Source organism: Netta rufina (genome assembly GCF_964035555.1).
Source record: "Netta rufina genome assembly, chromosome: Z".
In the NCBI taxonomy this organism is placed as follows: Eukaryota; Metazoa; Chordata; class Aves; order Anseriformes; family Anatidae; genus Netta; species Netta rufina.
The window spans coordinates 78,508,619-78,528,851 of NC_140126.1; the positions used below are offsets into that span (position 1 = coordinate 78,508,619).

At 43.9% G+C, this 20,233-nt stretch overlaps 1 protein-coding gene across 8 annotated transcripts in view; it reads right to left on the bottom strand.

Annotated features, from left to right (window-relative positions):
• PAX5 (paired box 5) overlaps window positions 1-20,233 on the bottom strand; it is a gene marked incomplete at both ends in the record, with an annotated part of 137,886 nt that overhangs the window by 60,071 nt on the left and 57,582 nt on the right. For all 8 annotated transcript variants that reach the window (XM_084304934.1, XM_084304933.1, XM_084304931.1 and 5 more), the window contains one exon: window positions 3,441-3,570. In XM_084304934.1, the coding sequence (XP_084161060.1) occupies window positions 3,441-3,570 (130 nt within the window). The remainder of the gene's footprint in view (window positions 1-3,440; window positions 3,571-20,233) is intronic.

Sequence of the window (20,233 nt, forward strand, 5' to 3'; positions counted from 1 at the left end):
GACTCCTGAATCCCCTGCCCCACCTAACAAAAAAAATAGAAAAAGAAACATGACTAAAAAAGTGTGTTAATTCTTGGGAGAAAATGCAGTAGTCTGTCCAGAGCTATGATGAGAACCGTATCATCAAGTACACTTTAATTTACATGGCTTGTATGTTACAGGCACAAAGTATGGCTTGTTACTTAAATCTTCCTACCCCTGAGATCTGCACGTCCTCTCAGATCATTACAGAAGCCCCAGGGCAGAGAGCAGGACTCAGCTGTATGGTATGTGTCCAGCGCTACAGGGCTCAGGGCATGCCTTGGGCTTCTCAGTGCTTCCAAAATGTGAGCAGCATGAAGCTGCTATGGTGTAGGTTATGAAAGAAAAAGGGAGGATAGCACTTGGACAATCTTTTCAAGAAAATATATCAAAAAGCGTAGGTTTTTAAAGGGTTTTCATACACTTGTATAAATCTAAGTTTTATGAATGTAGGTGTTAGAAAACACTACAGCAATAGCAAATTAAAGATATAAATACCTACTGTCTTGTAAAATGTGTTCTGTTATAGCTCGCAACTTGTCACATTTAAGACCAACTGCAGGTTTTTTCTAGGCTTTCTACTCATAAAGCCTGCTCCACATGGTCAATGAGAACAAATAAATTTAACATTTAGAACTTTTGTTCACGGGTATAAAGTCACAAGGAGAGCGCAAGAGAAGTATGTAACAAGCTTTGCAGCACCATTTCTATAGTCAGCTCACCAAATGCTAAGAAAGTAGCAGTACAAGAAAATTGTCAGTCATGCCCAATAAGTAAGATAAGGATGCAATGGCTGCTCCCGTGCTCTTTGAACTGTGGATGGATGTTTTGTACAATGAATTGAAGTGTCTACACAGGAGCACAGTCTGAAACACAAGTCTTGTTGTAAGCTGCCTCTGAACGAGCTGGTGTTAGCAGCTGTAGGAACAGCAGAAACGTCCCAGTGGCAACAGAAGTAAGCTCTGTTATCTAAGAGGCCATGGAACATACATGCGCCCCAAGGTCATCTTTACAGGTGAAATCTATAGTCAGCCTTGCTTCTGGAAGGGACCAGCATGACCAGCACCCATAACAACACACTGACCAAATCTGACGACTCTTAGTGCTTCTGTCCATGTCAGCCTCTTGCAAAACAAAGTTAAAAAATAAGTAATAATTATCTATAGGATATGTGTGAGCTTGGCAAGGCCTTTTTATACTTTAAATCAAAACAAGTTCTTTTGCCATTTCGGTATATGCAGAAACTCAGAGTTTTAATGCACGTTGCTCAAAAGACTGTAATAAGTACTTTTTCCATTGCTAAATGTCACCTTACACTATTGTCAAGGCACCTAAAATTACTTGATTCCTTGAGAGTTACCATGCAGTCTTCTCCATTCCTGGCTAATCAATATCATTGGGAGCCACATGTAAATGAGATGTTTTTAGAAACCCTATGAAACAAGGCTGGTTTGAGAATAAGATTTGTATTAGATTAGTATACATAGTATAGATCAGATCCTGGTGAAAGGCATATTCATGCCTGTTCTCTGTTAAAGGTTTCCCAAGCTCGTTCTTATCCATAATTCTTTATTTTCAACTATGCTTGGAACTCAGTTTATTCATCTCTTGCTAGACTTTTTTTTTTTCAAATGCTGGAAAGAACAACTGAACAACGTCAGTGCTGCCTGGAATATTCCTTTTTTGTTTGTTTGTTTGTTTTTGTTTTTAATACCTTGAAAGAATAAGGAAGTATACTCTCATCAACTCCCAGGGCCCTGCCATAGTAGTAGCTGGCTTTATAAAACAAGTGAAATCTTGCTTGAACTCCTGGGTCCATCCTGCCTACTTCCAGAGACCTGAGGCTTGTGCAACTCACTTGCACAAGCTACGATCTGCTCTTCTCAGGCCCTCAGTAACTGGGCCCACAACAAAAGCTTCACCAGCAGTTCCAGCAAGCAGTCACTGCCATTGGGTAATTATCCCTATTGCTCCCCTTGCTGACTCTCTCATTGACTTGCCCACCTCTTCCCTCCCCAGACACATTGTGCTAGTATTCTAGTATTACACCACGAAGTACTGTGCCAGGGACACTACCTGGCTGAAAAGTAACTCTGTAGAGGGTGTTTTTTCTCGGGGGGGAGGGGAGGCTTGAAAGGGGGAGGGTCTTGGCTATTTTCCAGCCAGTTCAGTTTCATTATATGATTTCCTGCATGATTTCACACAGATGGGACAGCAGGGGGAATGCAATAAGCATGCGAAGTGCTTAAACCAGCATAAAAGAAAGAAGTGTTGCTGGAATATTAAAACAGCTTTTGGGTGAACCTGGTTTTGGCTAGGTACAGATCTTGGACAGGCAGTTTCTTAGAGGAAGACAGAAGCAAGAAAGCATTCAAGTTTTCTATCATTTCCTTTCCTTCCTAAGTCTCACTCCACAATAATGCAATTTAATAATTTCTTGCTTCTCACCTACTAGATGAGATTGCAGTGCTTTCAAGATAAGGTAATAAATAATATAATAATAATAAAAATTAAAAATAATATAAGAAAAACAGTATCATTTTCAATTTTAGCAACAAAATAAACATGTAAATCCAATCCCTGGCAAAACACAGAAAATTCAGTGATAAAATCTCTACAAGTTAGACTTAAGGACAAAAGTAATACACAGGAGTAACATACATAGGAAACGGTCCCTGAACTTTTTTAATCCTGGTTGGTTTGTTGCTGGATTTGTTATGTCTTTTTTTTTTTTCTTTTTTCTTTTTTTTTTTTTTTTGTGACTCCCACAATTCTTTTGGGACACAGCTTCATGTATTTCTTATAATTTGAGCAGTCTCCTTCCACATGATGTGGACAGTCCCAAATAAACAGAGGACCATGGCATTATCAAATTCCAGCTGTTCCTTAACTCTTACCCTATGCCTTCTTAATAAGGTCTCGCTTAAATGCAGACAATCCTAGAACAAACAATTGCTTTCCACTTAAATGTTCCATCTTAGTGCAAAATTACAGGTCCATAAGTCTAAAACATGAATTTTGTAGAAAACAAAAGCATCCAAAATTCAAGTTAGCTTGAATGCCGTAAAAATCTCATCCAGACTAAAATGCCAGCTGCCTTTATGAAAAACAGGCCACAAATCCCAAAAGCACAGGCAAGCATCTGATTTTCTGTTAAGTGTTAGTTTTTTTTACAAGAGCAGGTTTGGGGTGGAGAGGCGTATTCCATCCTACTTCATCTGTTGGCTCCAAGGAATACTAATGATTTATACAATCCACACAATGACTATCAACAGAGCTGCTGTAAAATCACATGGTTACAAGGAGACTTTTGAGTGAATAACTACACGTCTGAGACAACTCCTTCATTAAGAGCATCACCCTACAATGTACATGTGTACTTCTTCACATCATTTATCAGTGTATAACAAACTAATTACCTGTTACGATAGGATATGACTGAGGTCCAGGAACGCTTGCTCCTAAATCTGCAGAAGTAGGGCTGGTTATATTGGCCTTCATGTCATCCAATCCACCAGCTAATGATGCCATGGCTGAGTATTCAGTTGCCTGGAAAAAGAAACAAAAGACATTTTACCAATAATAAATTCACTATTCAACAGCTTTTGCCTGTATGGCAAAATGCAATGCAGAACTCTGAAATCTTTTGTTCAGTCAGACTGGCTACTTTTAAGGCAGTACGTGGGTAGCGTAAACAGCAGTGTTAAGCAGTCAAAATAATAAACGGGTCTGTTCTTATCACTGGTGTTCTTGGAGAACACCAAAATGAGCTTTCTTTATAAACTGAAATCCAAACTCACAAATATGTCACAAAGCTTTCTTTAAAAAAGAAGTTTTGTAGACCAAAATGGGGACCGTAACTGTCGAGTGTAAGTTATTTGCTTGTTAGAGAGAACTGTTCAAGTCAGTTAACCTGAACTCTCCTTAGTTCATTGGTGGCATTTGAAGAGACACACACTAATGAACAGGTGGGAATAGAGGGGTCCAGTTTCCAGTTTCACTTAGGCATACTTCATTTCCTTATAATTTCATAAGAAATAGTTTGCACTTAAATAAAAGCACTTGCTTAATTTGTAGCCAACTGTTTCAAAATCCAAATTATTTAAAAATAAATAAACTGACTGTTGTAAGGGTGCTCTCTCATCTCATGGTAATTCTTTAACCTCATTAGCTGAAGCTACAGTAAATGAGCACAGGTCCTCAGAAGTCAGAATCCTTCTGTCCTATAGCTCTGTCAAAGTCCATGTAGCTATGACAATCTAAAGCAGGTGAGGTCAACTCACACATCCAGTTTTCTGCCATATACATGGCAGAAAGCTCATCTTCATTTGCCCATTTGCCTTTTTCCTTAATTTTTTATTAGTGGTATCATTCACAAAAATGGGAACTTTCAAAGTTTTCCCTTCCCTATTGCTATTTCCACTTTAAATTTTAATCCCTTATTTGAGAAATTGTAATCACATACACAATAATCAGATGATTATGACTTCAAGTGGAGAACAGGCAACAGAAGCAGACAAAATTAGTAACAACTCCAAGGCTGATTCCCACTGTATTAATGCAGATGTAGCTGTGCAGAGCTGAAGTTATGAGTGATTACTTAAGCCCTCAGTGATTTTTTTGAGCAAACAAATCAAAATGTTAACTTTTTGTTTTGTTTTGTTTGTATTTACTTTGAGGAAAAAAAAACATGTCTTGTGTGAATACATTTTTCACCTTGAAAGTTTCTTAGAATGCATACAATTTGAGATTTGCTACGAGCTGAGTACTTTGGGTCAAATATACCTGTTTGTGTCTCCGTTGCTCAGTTCTTACTTAAGCTGAACATAATTTAACTTGATAACCTATTAGTAGTAGGTTTATATTGATCAAAGCATGCTTCATTCAAGGATGCAACCTGTGTGAAGCACAAGCACCCCTATCACCTTGAAAGATCTCCCATACGAACCTCTTCCAGATGAGTGTGTCAAATGTGTTTTGCCAAAGTGAATAGCTGCTGGCCACCCTCTCTCTTCACCCTGCTCATGGATCAGCACTGCAGGGTCCTCTGGATCAAAAACTCTCATCAAGAACTTCTCATCAAAGACTCATCATCATCTCCATTCTTCCCTTTGCGTTAGATTTCTCCTATTCCTCAGCCTTTTCAGCTTATTCCTCCTCCAAAACTCCCCTCACCCCCATGTTTTCCTTGCCTTCATAAGCCCAGTCTCTTTCTTCTAACACTGTTGCCTCAGAGATATGCACTGCCTGCACCTCTGCTTCAGCTCTACTTCTGCACTTTGGCAATCCCTGCCCTTTGGGAAGACCTTTGGGAGGACCAGCACTCCTCTGTGCTGTCACCAGTGCAACCAAAGTTCTTTGGTCTAGTCTCACATCCTACCCAAAAAAAATCATCACAGACCCTGTTTAGTCTGCCAGGCTGCCCACAGGCCCTGTCCCTCGCTGCAGTACTTGCTCTGTGTGGAGCTGCCAGCCTTCCCACACGGCTCCAGAGTCCTGTGTCTGCAACCCCACTTGGGGATGTGCATACTTAGCAGCATAGCTGAACTTTTTAGCTTCCTGAAGCCCTGACCTGAAAAGAGACTGGATGAACAAAGCATGGCTGAAGTTCTGCAGAGACATCGCAGGCAGCTGGTGCTGTCCTCGCAGCGTGGGATGTGCAGGAAGCATAGCAGGGAGAAAGCTGTCCTGCTCTCTTACATTGGGGATGGTATTTCTGCAGTCTGGAGAAAAGCACACACCCATCCCTAGGGAAAGGACTCCTTGTTTTGCTCCTGATGCTCTAAGAAGTTGTTTTACTCCTGATGCTCTAAGAAGTTGTAAATGCACTACGTTCAGACCTGGCAATCTCTTCAGAGCTTCCTACATTTCTTTGATCTGCCACGAAGCAGAGTGTGAATGTGGTTTCACACTGCTGAAGGGGAAGCTGATAGTTTGGGCTCAGCTCAGAGAAAGCACACTGCAGTGCCACATGCTGGGTCACACACAGCCCCCTACAGTCAAAAGGTGCTATAGGGGCTGCTACTCCTTGCTCAAACCCAACTGAGAACAGCCCAGGACCCCACATGAAAAATCCCTGCCATGAGAGTGCAGAGCATTCTGCGAAATGTCAAAACATTGCAGCTTTCTTCAGCTTTGAAGTCCTAGTAACTGACCTAGGAGGACACTGTAACAGGAACAGGTCTCACATTTTAACTGTAGTGATCTGAAAACACCACATCAACTAAACGACAGCTGGGCTTTTCAAGCTGGGAGGGATTTACCCGTTTTCAGTAGCAGAAGCAGATAGCTAGAAGGGTATAGCACACTCTGCTGGGAGCAAGGACAATGGCATACCTGTGCTCTGTGTCACCCTGCACAGGGAGCAGGAACCTGATGGTGTGTGCACCACGGGAGGAGATGGAGGCCAGCCTGCACCTGCCTGCTATGGAGGTAAGAATACCGGGATTTTCAGGGATTTTCCTGTTTTTGCACTTTTCCCACGGCAAAACCATGCCAGCATCCCTCCTCGGAGCCACCAGCTGTTGCCCACACACCTGCAGCCAGGCCAAAGAGCTGCAGATGAGCAGCTGATCTGGGGCTACCAGACACCACACCAAACAGACACAAGCCCATTGCTGCTCCAGACCCACCACAACTGACTCGCAGCCACATTGTCCAGGCCAAGGTGAGCCCATTAAACACCTCTGTGGTCAAAGCACCTACCACAAGGCACTCAGGGGGCAGCCAAGGCCAGCACCAGGCTAATGCAGCAGCACTAGTCAGGAGGAGGGCAGGCAGCTTTGGAAAGAGAAGGAAGCGTGCCGCTGCAGAAGGTGCCTCTTGTTGCCAAGCTGTGAGATGCTGTAACGAGCCCTGTGCTCAGCACTTTGAAGAGAGGTCCCCATCCCTTGAAACAGGTGGGTGCAGACCTGCGGGACAGCAGGCAGCCAGGGGATGAACCCTGCAGCACAGGGGGCTCAGAATTTGGCTTCTCCACTTCTACATGTAAGCCAGCACTGCTGGCAGTGACAAGCGGCCCAGGTGTGACCATGAGGCCTCTCCCTCTGCAGCAGGAAGCCCGACCTGCTTGGTAGGTGAAAAAGCAAGAGTCGGGTGTTCAGTACCCTAGAAATTACCTGAAAAATGACTGCCTGCGGTTGTACCACGTACTGTCTCATCAGCATGGAGCACCACTGCCATAGCATGGAGGAGAGAAAACACAGACATGTGAAACGAGGAATATATAAAAGGGGAGAGACTGAGGACAAACTGAAAGGAGAGGCCAGACAGGGTCTCATGCTCGCCCTGCCCCATCCCTTTTGGCTCAGGAGGACCCGGTGCTGGGCAAAGGAACTGGACAGGGGAGAAGCCGGGGTAGTGAGGAGAGGGGTGGCCACTTTGTGTGCTAGGGCAGCAGTTCACCCTATGCCTCACGCAGGAGCGTCCACACGGTGCTTTTCCTGCCAACCTTCATTGTGTGAAGATGGGAAAGTTTCTACTCCGGCAGAAGTTTCACATCCACCTTAATTTCAGAGGCTTTATTTCCAGGTATTTCCTCCGTGGCGCCCCTCGCCCACATCTGTGCACTGGCATTGCCAGCAGCACTGAGATGTGTGGGCAGTCACAGGCTGGTGCCTTCCTTTACGTGGTGTTGGGCAGACTCTGTGGCACCAGGGCACTTGGTAGGTGTCATTTACAATCTCTCTCTAAGTACCATCCCATCCGCTTTATGGAAGGGGAAATTGAGGCAGAGTCCCACATTTATAGGAATAATTGTGCCAGTGGGCACTTTTCAGAAGTCACTGGGGCCAGGAGAAATAACTGGAGTGCGAGCTGGGTGTCTGTCTCTCTTCATGGCGTGCAGTAGGTACTGAACCAATTCTCACAGCAAGTACCTACAGGGGGAAGAGCTCCCTCCACACCCTGCATGCAAAGACCCATCACCAGCCCATGGGGATGTGAACACATGAGGATGAGAAGGAAACAATCAACTTTTATGCATGTATTACAACCTTCTGTAGAAAACACATGAAACTACCTGCTGTGTCCATGCCAATTCTGCTGCCTTCAGTTTCTCAGCTACACATTTAGAGGGACAACCTCAGTCACCAAGAGCTGACAGAGCATCCTGAACCGCAGCAGCTCACAGGAGCCTTGTACCCAGCCCTATCTTTCACACCTTGTTGCACTACCAGAAGACAAGCTGTGGCATGAAAGATATTTGTGAGAGGTGGTGAAGGCGATGAGCATATGTTGGGAAAAGAGGTGCAGGAGTACATTGGTACTGTTCGCAAACTATTTCAGGGAGGTTGTGGAGTCTCCTTCTCTGGAGATACTCAAGGCCCGTCTGGATGCCTACCTGGGCAGCCTGATCTAGGGAACCTGCTTTGGCAGGGAGGTTGGACCCGATGATCTCTGGAGGTCCCTTCCAACCCCTTCAGTTCCGTGATTCTGTGATTCTGTAACATACACAGCATGGCAGAAGGCACACTGGCATCTCCCGTGACACCACAGTAAAGTGGTGAGATAACCCATCACTGGCTTCACACTACACTTTTTCTGACAAAGATGCCTGTGTATAAATCACCAGAAGGTCAACAGACCCTACAGATAGAGCTGCTGTCTCTTCACAATATATCCAGAACAGACAAAGGAGGGCATGTAGTGGGGAAAAAGGGCATTCCCTAAAACAGCCCAGTGCTGGGATCCAGCATGGGAAACTTGCAGAGGTAAGGGGGGGATTCTTCTGTGCAAGGGTCTGGGGTTAGCCCTGCAGCAGTGCTGCAATCCGGGCAGTGCTAAGCAAACACATTCCCCTCTGCTCCCTCTTCCCCCCTTCCAGTGGCACAGACCCTGCACCCCCCTCATGAGACCACTCAGGAAAAGACAGAAAAGAGGTGCCTGCTACACAGGGAAAGTGACTATCCAAAGGAGCCAGCTGGCATCCTGTGGGACTTGCACATGTTGCTTTTGCATCTGCTCCGTTCTCCAAATCACACCTGCAAAAAAAACAAGCAGGCATAAAGCAACGTGTCTTGTGCCTTCCTGCTACTCGCATGGCTGCCTTCAGACCAACAGTGTTGCTTGGCATGCAGCACCTAAAGAAAACCCCTGCCTGACGCAACACAACGGTGGCTTGGGCTGCCAGAGCACTGCACCAGCCTGGGGGCTTCAGGGCTTGGCACTGCTTCGGTGCTGACCGCGCTTGCAGCCTGCCTCTCCCGAGCAGACCAGCTGGCAGTGAGACAGGCATGTCACAGGGGGCCTTCACTGATCAACACAGCTTTTACTGTTCAGGGCAGATGCTGATCTGAGGTCTCCTTAAAGGTGTAGTGCTGTCCACTTGGTCACTCAGCCCAGGTCACAGCTCTGCTAATCTGTCGTGGCAGCAGCAAGCAAGAGCTCATACTTAACAGATCCAAGTCATCCTGTCGTAATACTTTCAAAATTAATAAAGAAAGGCAGAACTAGCAGACACCAGGCAGGCTTTCTACTGAAACCCCCACACCAGCCTCACAAAGAGAAGAAATTCGTAACATTAGATATGGTTCGGAGAGCTTAATCCAAAGCAGCTTTAATTAATCTCCCCAGGCTTTCAGAAACTCGGTGCCACATGCAGCTGCACGGGCACTGGTGCTATTCGGTCTTAAATTTTATGGGAATGGGAAATTCATTCCGAAGCCCTCCTCCTCAACCGCCTCGGATTTGGACTGGAAAGGCATCTGAAAAGCCATATATCAAAGCCTTGTCGCTGCCACCCCACCAGCCACCCCTCCATTTTATAATTTACATCACATTTCCTGCTCTACTCACTGCTATCACTGAAACTAATTCTGGTTTGGAATAAAACCCATTTACACAGCTAATTGGAGCTGTACTCTAATTTCTCTTTTTTTGTTGTTTTGGTTTGGTTTGGTTTGGTTTTTGGTAGCATTTGGCTCTTACTCTCTTAAACGGCATGAAAATTTGATTTCAGTGATAAAGCCTTTTTTCCCTCTGTGTAAACAGAATATTTCTAAAACTCCCTTTCACAAAAGAAAAAAAAAATGTTAAAAATAATAATAATAATAACAGCAGTGCTTCATTTTAACCCAAATCCAATTAGGATTGTGTAAATCCCCAGAGATTCTTCTGAAAACAAGGGGAATTAGTACACCCTGCCATGAACACAATTGCCCTCATACTTCAGAATAGCTGACTGGCTTTTGACCTAAATCTTCAGATTATCTGCATGTGGGACACTCTACGCTACATTTTACTTTTCCACAGTGAGATCCATAAGCAGACGAGCCCATTCTCAGATTTTCCAAAGGGATCCCCAAATCCAATCTAAATGCCTAGAATTTACCTGGTTTTCTTTTATACATATAAATAACTGCATTTCCATTCGCTCTTTGTTTCTCATTTTCATTTTCTTCTAATATCTGCATGTAAATGTCTGAAAATAGCATCTGTAATTGAAGATTATGAAGTATAGCCAGCTCCTGACAGGCTGCTAAGGAAGATGGATTATCCTCATTTTTCTGTAAATTTTGTCAATTTTGGAATTCATAAGCTATCAACACTGATCAAAATGTGAACACACAGCTGTGTCAAAAAGAAAGGCGCAAGGACATTGTGGCTCCTGTGTTCCCGCAGAGGCTGGGTCTCCTGACCCTCCCCCAGCCGGAGCCGAGCACGGTGCAGGGATTATTCCTGGCCACTCATGGTATTTACCCCCCCTCAAAAAAAATCAAATAAATAAATTGAAAGTACGCAAATTCTCTTGTGCGCTGATTCAAATCACAAAGCGTAATTTATTGCATGTTCTCCCTTTTTATTTATCCCTAAGTAGTAAACACGATTTCCATTCAGGGGGTTCGTTATGTTCCACTCCTACCAGACAATCACAGCACACTTGAGGCAATTGTTTAGTCTCTTCCTCTCAATTTTCCCATTACTGGGAGTAAGTACTGTTGGGACTCTTTAATAGCCCGACTGCAGCCCATATCAATAACAGATGAGGTTTAATCGTCCAATACAAAAATTATTTAGGCTCAGTAAGGACATTCAATGTCATTTGCATAATGGCATTCCTATCCTGAGCACCCAACCCATCGTGCATAAACAAGGCCCTGGGACTATAAATAATAATAAATCATGACGTCCATGCTCCTCTTGCTGTAATAGGAGCCTCTCTTTGTAGAAATTATTTCAGCAGGAAATGGGCACTGCAATTTTAAAGACGTGGCATTCCACAGACCAGTAAATCACACTCGCGCGCACACACACGCACACACCCTCCACAGAGGCTGCCCATGGTGAACAACAAAACCCCATGAAACGGCAGCACAGAAAACAACCAGCACTTGTGGCAGAAAATGTTCTTTTGTTGTTGTTTTGTTATTTTTCTAAGCAGAACTAGCAAATTGAGTAAAACCAAGGTCTGAATAGAGTGAATTGTGCCTAGGCATGCATATGCAAGGCTGACTGACTTCATTTCAAATTTGAATTGTGACCTGTCTCCAGCCTCAGAGATTACCTAGAGCAAAATTAACTACAGTAGGAAGCAGTTATTTCCAACCAAAATGAGAAGTGCATAACTAGACATGTCTGCCTGGATTTAACGAGCAGAGCCACATGGGATGCTCTTCCACTGCCTCCAGTGGGAGTGCTCAGCTGGGCTGCTTTTATTCCCAGCCATGCAGAAGCCTGTGGAGCTGCGGCCAAGGAGCAGCTGACCTCGGGGAAGGAGACTCCTCTCCAGGGTCACCGTGTGGTTTGTGGGATGTGCCAGTCCCCCATCCCTGGGCGAGGAGGGGGACAACCAGGCCAGTTGGACAGCATGCAAAGGCCTTTCAGCATTGGAAAGGATGGCTGTGGATGCAGCACAAAACCAGCCAAAAAGGAAGGCTGGGGCCACAGTCACTGCAGGCCGCACTGTCAGACCTGGCTCTCTCTATAACCTGTGGTGAAAAGCATCCCTGACTCCTAGCGAGATGCCCACAGCAACACCACCACCTCATATCAGGCAAGAAGAGGAAACTAAGTCTGCTGCCTGGCTGTCTCTTGCCCTCAGCATCTTTGAACCTCTTCTGGAAGGCTTGGTGGGAAGAAAGCAAAGGCCTGCACATGCTTCGAGACATTTTTTAACAAAGCCTTTCGTAGATTCATTAAAAGCACCAGTCACCTGCCTGGGGCAGAGAAAGCCAGCAGTCTCTTCCTACTGGTTTGTAAGGAGAAGTTTCCACAGAAAATCATGATAAGGCCTCCCAAAAAAAAAAAAAAAAAAATACACATACATCTCAGTGAGCTATAGCGATTTCTAATTTTCAGATTCACCAGGCAAGTAACAAGTGTTCAAATGAACAATGACAGGACAACAATGGTGACAGCTGATCTCTGCTTTTGCTGTGATTTGCATCTCCACACATCCATCCTCAACTGCTCATTTGTCTATGTCTCCCAGTATAAACATTCTTCAGTTTCTTCAGAAACACCTATCTCCTCTATTGCACACTCTCCTTCATTAACCCTGTCCAGGCTACTTGTTCATCAAGTGTCCTTTCACAGTCTCTGCATGGGTTCTTTCTCACCATATAAATGCCAGAGCTTCCTGTTGTGGTTTAACTCAGCAGGCAGGGAAGCACCATGCAGCCATGTGCTCACTCCCACAGTGGGATGGTGAGAGAATCAGAAAAAAAAAAAAAAAAAAAAAAAAAAAGTAAAACTCGTGGGTTTAGATAAGGACAGTTCGATAGGACAGAAAAGAAAGTGAAAATAACAATAATATTAATAATGATAAAAGAATACACAAAACAAGTGATACACAATGCAATTACTCAGCACCTCCTGGCCAATGCCCAGCTAGAGCACAAGGGGTGGCACCCCCAGCCAACTCCTCCAATATTTATTGTTCAGCATGAAGCCACATGGTGTGGGACCTTGGCCACTTGGGGTCAGCTCTCCTGGCTGTGTCCTTTCCCAGCTTCTTGCACACCCCAGCCTCCTCAGTGTGAGAAGCTGAAAAGCCCTCGAGTGTAAGTACTGCTCAACAACTAAAACAAACTAAAACACAGTTTCATTTCCTGAGGAGTACAAAAATTGCCTAACACGCTTTCAGGAACCTCTCACCAGCTGTTCTTAGCACCAGCATTGCATGCTCATCCTCCTGACGCCGGCACCATCATCAACTATATGAGTGTCTTTGCCTCAAAACAGCAGCTCCCCTGTCCTCTTCCTCCTCCCTTGGAGGGAGTCCCTCATTTCCTCCTGTCCAGCTTTTGCTGTGGGTTCATGTAGGTTTTTTTTTTCATATCTTGCTCTTTCCCTATGCTTTTCTCTTCATGAATTGTCTCAACCCCAGCACAAATGAAATGACCACCTCACTATTTTCTTTTCAGCAGATTCTATCCTTCTACACATAGTGCCAAAAAGGATCACCCAATTAAAATAACACATAACATATTCAATGCTGATGGAACAATAGTTTTTGTATTTCTTTAAAACCAGCACAAAATCACTTTATGCCATTCATTGTCATAAGATATTACTAAAACACATTGTTTTTCATTATTCTGAAAGGAACTAGACACTTTCATCAACAACAGTAAGAATTTCAGCCATAGGGAGAGGGAAGATGTACAATCCTCCTGTTATGGTGGCTCTGCTGCTTCCACTGAGGCATCTAAGCACAGAAGAAAATGCAACCTGCAGTAGAGCCATTCATATTTCCCTACTGAAAAAATATGAAGCAGAAATACGAGGCACACTAGGAATGTGCATGAGGTTTACATCTATGTTGCTACATATCTTTAATCTGCGGTACCAACTGCTCCTGACCCTTGAGATGTCATGTGCACATTTCTAAGAACAACATTTGTATGTTCATAACGGTTTCAGATGAACTATCTCAAGGTATTTAACAAATGCTGTCTGAGACAGTCACCAGTACTCCTTTTATAACTGTCTGTTATACAGATGAAGAGAATGAGTATCGTGAAGGTAACAACTAAACACCCAAAAGAGTCCACAGGTTACAGCTGACTCCCTTCCTGCCACATCCTTCTTTCTATATGATCAATAGTATACAAAAATAAGGGTCCTAACAGACCACATGAGTAGCAGACAACCTAATAAAGTTGGAAATACCACCAGGTCAAGTGTGAGATTCATATGTTTTTGCTTTGTGACTTCTCTGCCCCAAGTCTCTTTTGTATGACTTCTACTGGGACTCTGAGCAGCAGCTCATTCAGCTTTTCTATGCTTCATATTGTATGCAATACACTTATTTCAAAACAGTAACACACGGCAAAAGGATCTGGGCAATGTTTACCACTTCAGGTACACTTAATCTGTACCCACATGAAGAACAATGGAGAAAGACGCAGAATTTGCAGTATTTTATGTCATGCTGCAAAGTCAAAGATGAACAAATCCTTTCAAACCACAAACTCTTGATTTCAGGCCACTTTGAAAGCTAGACAAAAACATTAGTATTAGTATGTTCTAAAAGACTTCAATTTATTTTTCATATTTGTGTTCCTGAGAGCCAGGTGAACCCATGGTAGATTGAAGTCCTCTATTTTACATTTTGTTGGAAGCAACTATTCCTACAAAGCTAAAGTCCCAATCAAATTGCCAGTGTGAAATTGGCCCCATAAAGCAAACAAGCAAACATTCTTCCAAAGCTTCCTTCTTTCATGTCTTCACTGTACCCAAGGCTGGAATGGGGAGGGCCACAACACTGCAAGACAGTTTTCATGTGGGAAAGCCAAAAATATAAGGACAAACCTTGTTCTCAAAGATTTACTGATCACTTGTTAACTGTGTCTTCAGGGGAGCTTAGATAGGCAGTGGGAACTGAACGAAGTGGAAAAACAGCCCTTGCACAGACAGCGGGCTTTGAGTCCTTAACCCAAGGTCTCTGTGCAGCAATAAGATAGGGCACAGAGAAGCTAGTAAAAGAGGGCTTTGGAGAACCACAAGCAAAGAAATACTCCCTCGTCCTCAGATACACTCTCTGAAAGGTTCACATGAATGAAAACACTTTGTATGGAAAAAATTTGGGGAGCGATGTGGTGCTTTCTTTCACATTACACTCACTAACACTTAACAGGCATTTAACCAAATGCATGTCAGAGGGTAAATCTTGAGATATTTGTTTTCCCTTCGCTAATTGGCTGAAACCCACTGACAACTAAACCTGACAGGCAGCAAATGTGTGGAGTTTCAGAGACAGGACACTGGCAGTCTGTCCTTACAGGGACCAGGGTAGGCAGGATCACCTACCTACCTCTGAGACACCGACCCCCGCATTTAAATATCTCAGTTCACCCTGCCTTCCTGGGGCAGGGAAACTGTTTATTCTGCTGTATAAAAGCAGCCTAGAAAGTCGGCACACAGATGTGAAAAACAAAGCAAAACAGAAAAAGGTAGGCAGATGATAAAGCATGGTACATACACTTGAGGCCTTGCACCTCCTCACTCTTGTGAAAGACCCCAGTGAGAGATCTTCTGCATGGAAAAGTCATCAAAAATGACAGGTTTGAATGAAATATTCTAGTTTTTGTCAAAATGTCTTCTTGACAGGTTAACTAGATACACTGCTTTTTAATAATCATCATTTTCCTGCTAAAATCATTTTTGCAGCTATGCTGAAAATGTCCAGGTGCTGCACAGGCATCAAAACATCCCAACAAGAAAACAGGTTCAGAAAATCAGAAGGGAACCTCACTGTTTATATGACACACCTGACAGCTGTCCCATTTTAATGACAGAAGTATATCTGGGGGTCATGTTTTCAAACGCTTCTCCACAACCACAAGAACCAGTGAAAAAATGTTTGCCTCAATGAAAACACAGACATGAGATCTATAGCTTCAAAAAAAACTCCCATCAGTGTAAAGCCTCACAACCTGGCAACCTTTTCTAGCTTAGCCTTTTGGATATCACTCAACACATGACTTGTCTGGACTACCTCAGAAATCAACTTGGAGGGACATCTGCAACATGGAAAATGACCAAGAGAACCCCTGTCTCTCTGTGGTTGCCATTATTCAATTATATTTTCAAGGAGAGGAGAAGGACTGAAACCATGCCCTACATGTTACATTGCTCTCTTCACGCAAGAGCCTTCCTAATTTCAGAGTAATTATTTTTTCAGTTCAGCAAATTCTGCTGCCACACAATTTTTAAGCAGCCACTATTGATATGAGCAGAGAGGAATTTTGAAATTAGCTTTTTCTTTTTTTTTTTTGTCTAGAAGTAGCTCATCTCTACAATTCCTTTATGTCATCATACAACCACTGTGTTGCATGTTTCATTCAATTCCTTACTCAACAAATGGCAACCCAAAACCACTGCATTCTTCTGAAAAGCCAGCATCTGCTCTGAGAACATTGTATTCAACAGAGAGGGGCCTTCCACCCCAGCCAGCTCTTCATCTCACCTTCTGTGCTGTGTGAATCAGGTGCTACTCTCATGCCTATAACTACATGTATGCTTTTCACATTCTCCATTGTAATTGTACAAACATTTCTCCAAGTCACAGCATAAAAGCTGGAGTGAAGAGCAAGTAGCTGGACATCAGTGTCATAGGATAATTCAGGTTGGAAGGAACTTCTGAAAGCATTGTTGAGAAATTAAAAGTCTCTTAAAGCAGGGCCAGCCATTGGGTCAGGGATTTATCCAGTGTCATCTTGAAAATTGCCATGGGTGGAGATGGCACAACTTCACAGGGCAGCCTCTTCCACTCCTAGAGCATCCCCAGGATGAAAACTTCCTTATACCCTGAGCTCTCCTGCATCATTTCATGCCCACTGTCTCTTGCATTGCCACACTGCACTGCTAGGAAGAGGTTGGCTCCTTTCAAATCCTTTAACACATCAAGATATTCAGCTCTTCACACACTTCACGTGGAACATCTTGAGAAACCTGTTTGCTGACTTAAGTAACAGATTTACGAAAAGCCCACAAATGAGCTCGGACCAGCAGTGACTTCCAAACCAATGGGTGGAAGTTTTATTGGGGTCTATTCGAAGCTTGTGGGACCCAGACATTCACTGGAAACCAAGAAAATAAGTCTTGTTCCCATTCTTCAAATGCTGGTGCAAACCCCTTCCGTCCGAATGCAATGTGAGCAGGCACCACATTAAATAAATCAACAGGAAAGTGTGTTTGCTTATAGATTCCTTTCCCTCTCTTACAGGGCTAACATGGAGAGAAGGAAGTAGGTCAGTTTTGATGTGGCTGATGGGGGCCATTACAAGAAGTTGTCTTTTTCCACAGAGAAAATCAGCTTCAAGACAGTTCCTGATGTGGTTTTCCTACACATACAGAACACAACAAATATCCATACTGTAAACCACATGGATGACTCCATCTGTTATTTTTCAAAGGGACAAAGACTACATGAGCAATTACGATTCTACTCATCTCATTCATATATATTATGCTTTGATGTGATATTAAAAATGTAATGTGTGGCCAGTACATCACTGCTCAACATGGACAATGTCCACTGTTTGCCTAGCTACTCTCTATGCCCTTTTTTGTACACACAGACTTTCAATTAACTGTCTCCTAACAACACAAAACCTTGGAAGAAAGACTCTGCTTAAGACAAAGATTTAATTTTTTATTATTATTATTTTAAACACACTAAAGTGATAAACTTTATTTCTCTTTCTATATTGAAAAAAAAAAAAAAAAAGATGCTATTGATCAGCAAACTATATGATGATCAAATGTACTGGGTCTGGCTGGAATGTTAACTTTCCCGGCAGCAGCCCATACAGTGCCGTACTCTGTACTTGTAGCTGGAACAGCAGTGTTATCACACCAGTGTTGTGTCTACTGCTGAGCAGCAGTGGCACAGCATTGGGCCTTTCTCTAACCCTCCTAGGGGGTGGGCAAAAAGTGAGGAGAGAAACATCACTAGGGCAGCTGACCTAAACCAATCAAAGGGATATTCCATACCATGTGGTGTCACACTCAGCAATAAAAGGTGGAAACAGGAAGAAGAGGGGAGGGGTGGGCTCTCGTTGGGAAACGTCGGTCCTCCTCTCGAACACCGGCTGCGTGCGTTGAGGCCCTGCTTCAAGGACGTGGTCAATCATCGCTCATTTGTGGGAAGTAGAGAGTAATTTCTTTCCTCTGCACTTCCATATCGCTTTCATTTATTTTGTTTGTTTGTTTTCCTCCCTTCTTTTTATTTTTCCTTTTCCCCTCCCTTTTCCCCTTTCCCTTTTTATTTCCCCTTAGTTAAATTGTTTAGTTCATAGTAGTCTTTATTTAATTATTATAATTATTTCCCTTTAATTAAATTATCCTTATCTCAACCCGTGAGTTGTTCTTTGCTTTACTTCTCCCCCTCCTCATCTAAAGGAGGGGGAGTGAGAGAGCGGTTGTGGGGTTTAGCTGCCCAGCACGGTAAAACCACCACATCAAAGAGAGAAAAATCACTAAAAGACAGCTCTAAACTTACAAAAGAAATGTGGCAAGATAACAAGAGGAAACAGCTTCTTTAAAATTTCCCACTTCTATACAAAATTTATGAAAGCACTGACGAGTTTCCCAGAAGAGACCAGTTGCTGTCTTTGCAAGATGCAGTGCCTCTGAGCTGGGCTGTGCCCTGCCTACGCCATTCTCCCCACAGTTTCACTACAGTCCCACCATGCAACTTGAGCACATTTGGGAAACAGGTCAGCATAGCTGAAACCTGGAGGAAGAGATCTTCTACCTAAACCACTTCAAGATCACTGTTGTCATCAAGACTGGGACATCACTCCTGTGATGGGACACAGGGAGAGAGGTGCTGTACTTCAGATATGCAGAGTGCCAAAGTGCTGAGTGGAAACTGGGGGACCGGCAATACATCTCCTGATGAAATCCCCTCCATGCCAGCCTTTGCATAATGAGGGGCACACGTCTGAGGGGAAAAAATATCTCGTGGCTGCACCCATACAGACCAAAGAGAAAAAAGGCAGGGAAAAGGGAGAGCTCCTACTCAGCAAGGCTGGCTTTTTATTTAACTCCTGAATTTTTATTTTCATGTATGTTCAAAACTGGTAACAGTCAAGAGGAAAAAATGGGGTGGTAGAGCCCAGAAAGGCATTGCAATGCCCAAAGGACTTCTCTACCCCTCTCTTTCAGGATGCCCTCTGTCTGCTGTGGCAAGGAAAGGAGACATCAAGGGCTGCTTTGGGTAGAAGACAGACCCACACTTTGCCCTGACAGACATAGAGGTGGTCCGAAAGCAAAAACATGCAAACAGAGGCATGACCTGCAGCAAACTTAATGCAGCAGTGTTGGAGGGAAGCAGTGTAAGGATAAACCCAGGATAACCCTGGGGCTTCTCCAGATAAGTAACAGGCACTAGGAGTCCTTTAGTCTTTCAAATATATAGGTAATACTGCTTTCCTCTTCCCAGACATTACCTGCCTTCTCCATCTCAGCAAGACAGCAAGATCTTCAGGGAAGTTGCTCTTCCCCAGCACCAAGTACTTAGCCCTGTTGTGCCTGTTTGGTGCCCCCAGTATCACAGCAATGTGAATAAGCAATAACCACAATGACAGTGAACAGGAATAGGAACCCAACACAACGTATCATGTGCTGAAGGCTCAGATTCCAGAAGCCAAGGGCAATTCACAGCTCTGAGCTCCCTCAAGGACCCTGGAGGACGGAAGAGTTTTACCTGACAGTTCTGTAGTACAGCCTTGGTGTTTCACCAGGAGATGATGGTTCTCCATGCACTGCACGGCACAGGTAGCAGCAGCATCTCAGGGCTCAAAGGGGCAAGGGGCAGCCTCTTGAAAAACCACTTCATGCAGGGAGGTCCAGTAAGAACAGCTATCATCTCCAGGGAACTATTTCTCCTTCCCAGACAAATGCCCTAGGTTATGGCTAAGCACTGGTTCTCTGCAGCCTGTTTTTTAACCTCCTTAAATTTTGCCATTATTAAAAGGTGTTATTAACAAGCAAAATTATTTTCAGCCAGAGCTCTCCTTCCAAGTAGCACCTGACTCCCTCAAAGGGGGTTCTTTCCCCATCTCTGCCTGTGTTTTACACAGCAGCCAGCACGGACGGGAAGTACCAGGGGTGAGTACTTCTCTGCAGCACACAAGGCATGCCCCCTGGGATCCAGGGGGCCTGTTCCTACACAACCAAAAAGCCTTTGCGTGGCTTTTATTGAAGACCAACAGCTAAGTCCCAAGCCTGAGGAACAGCAGAACTAAAGGCCAGCACAGTA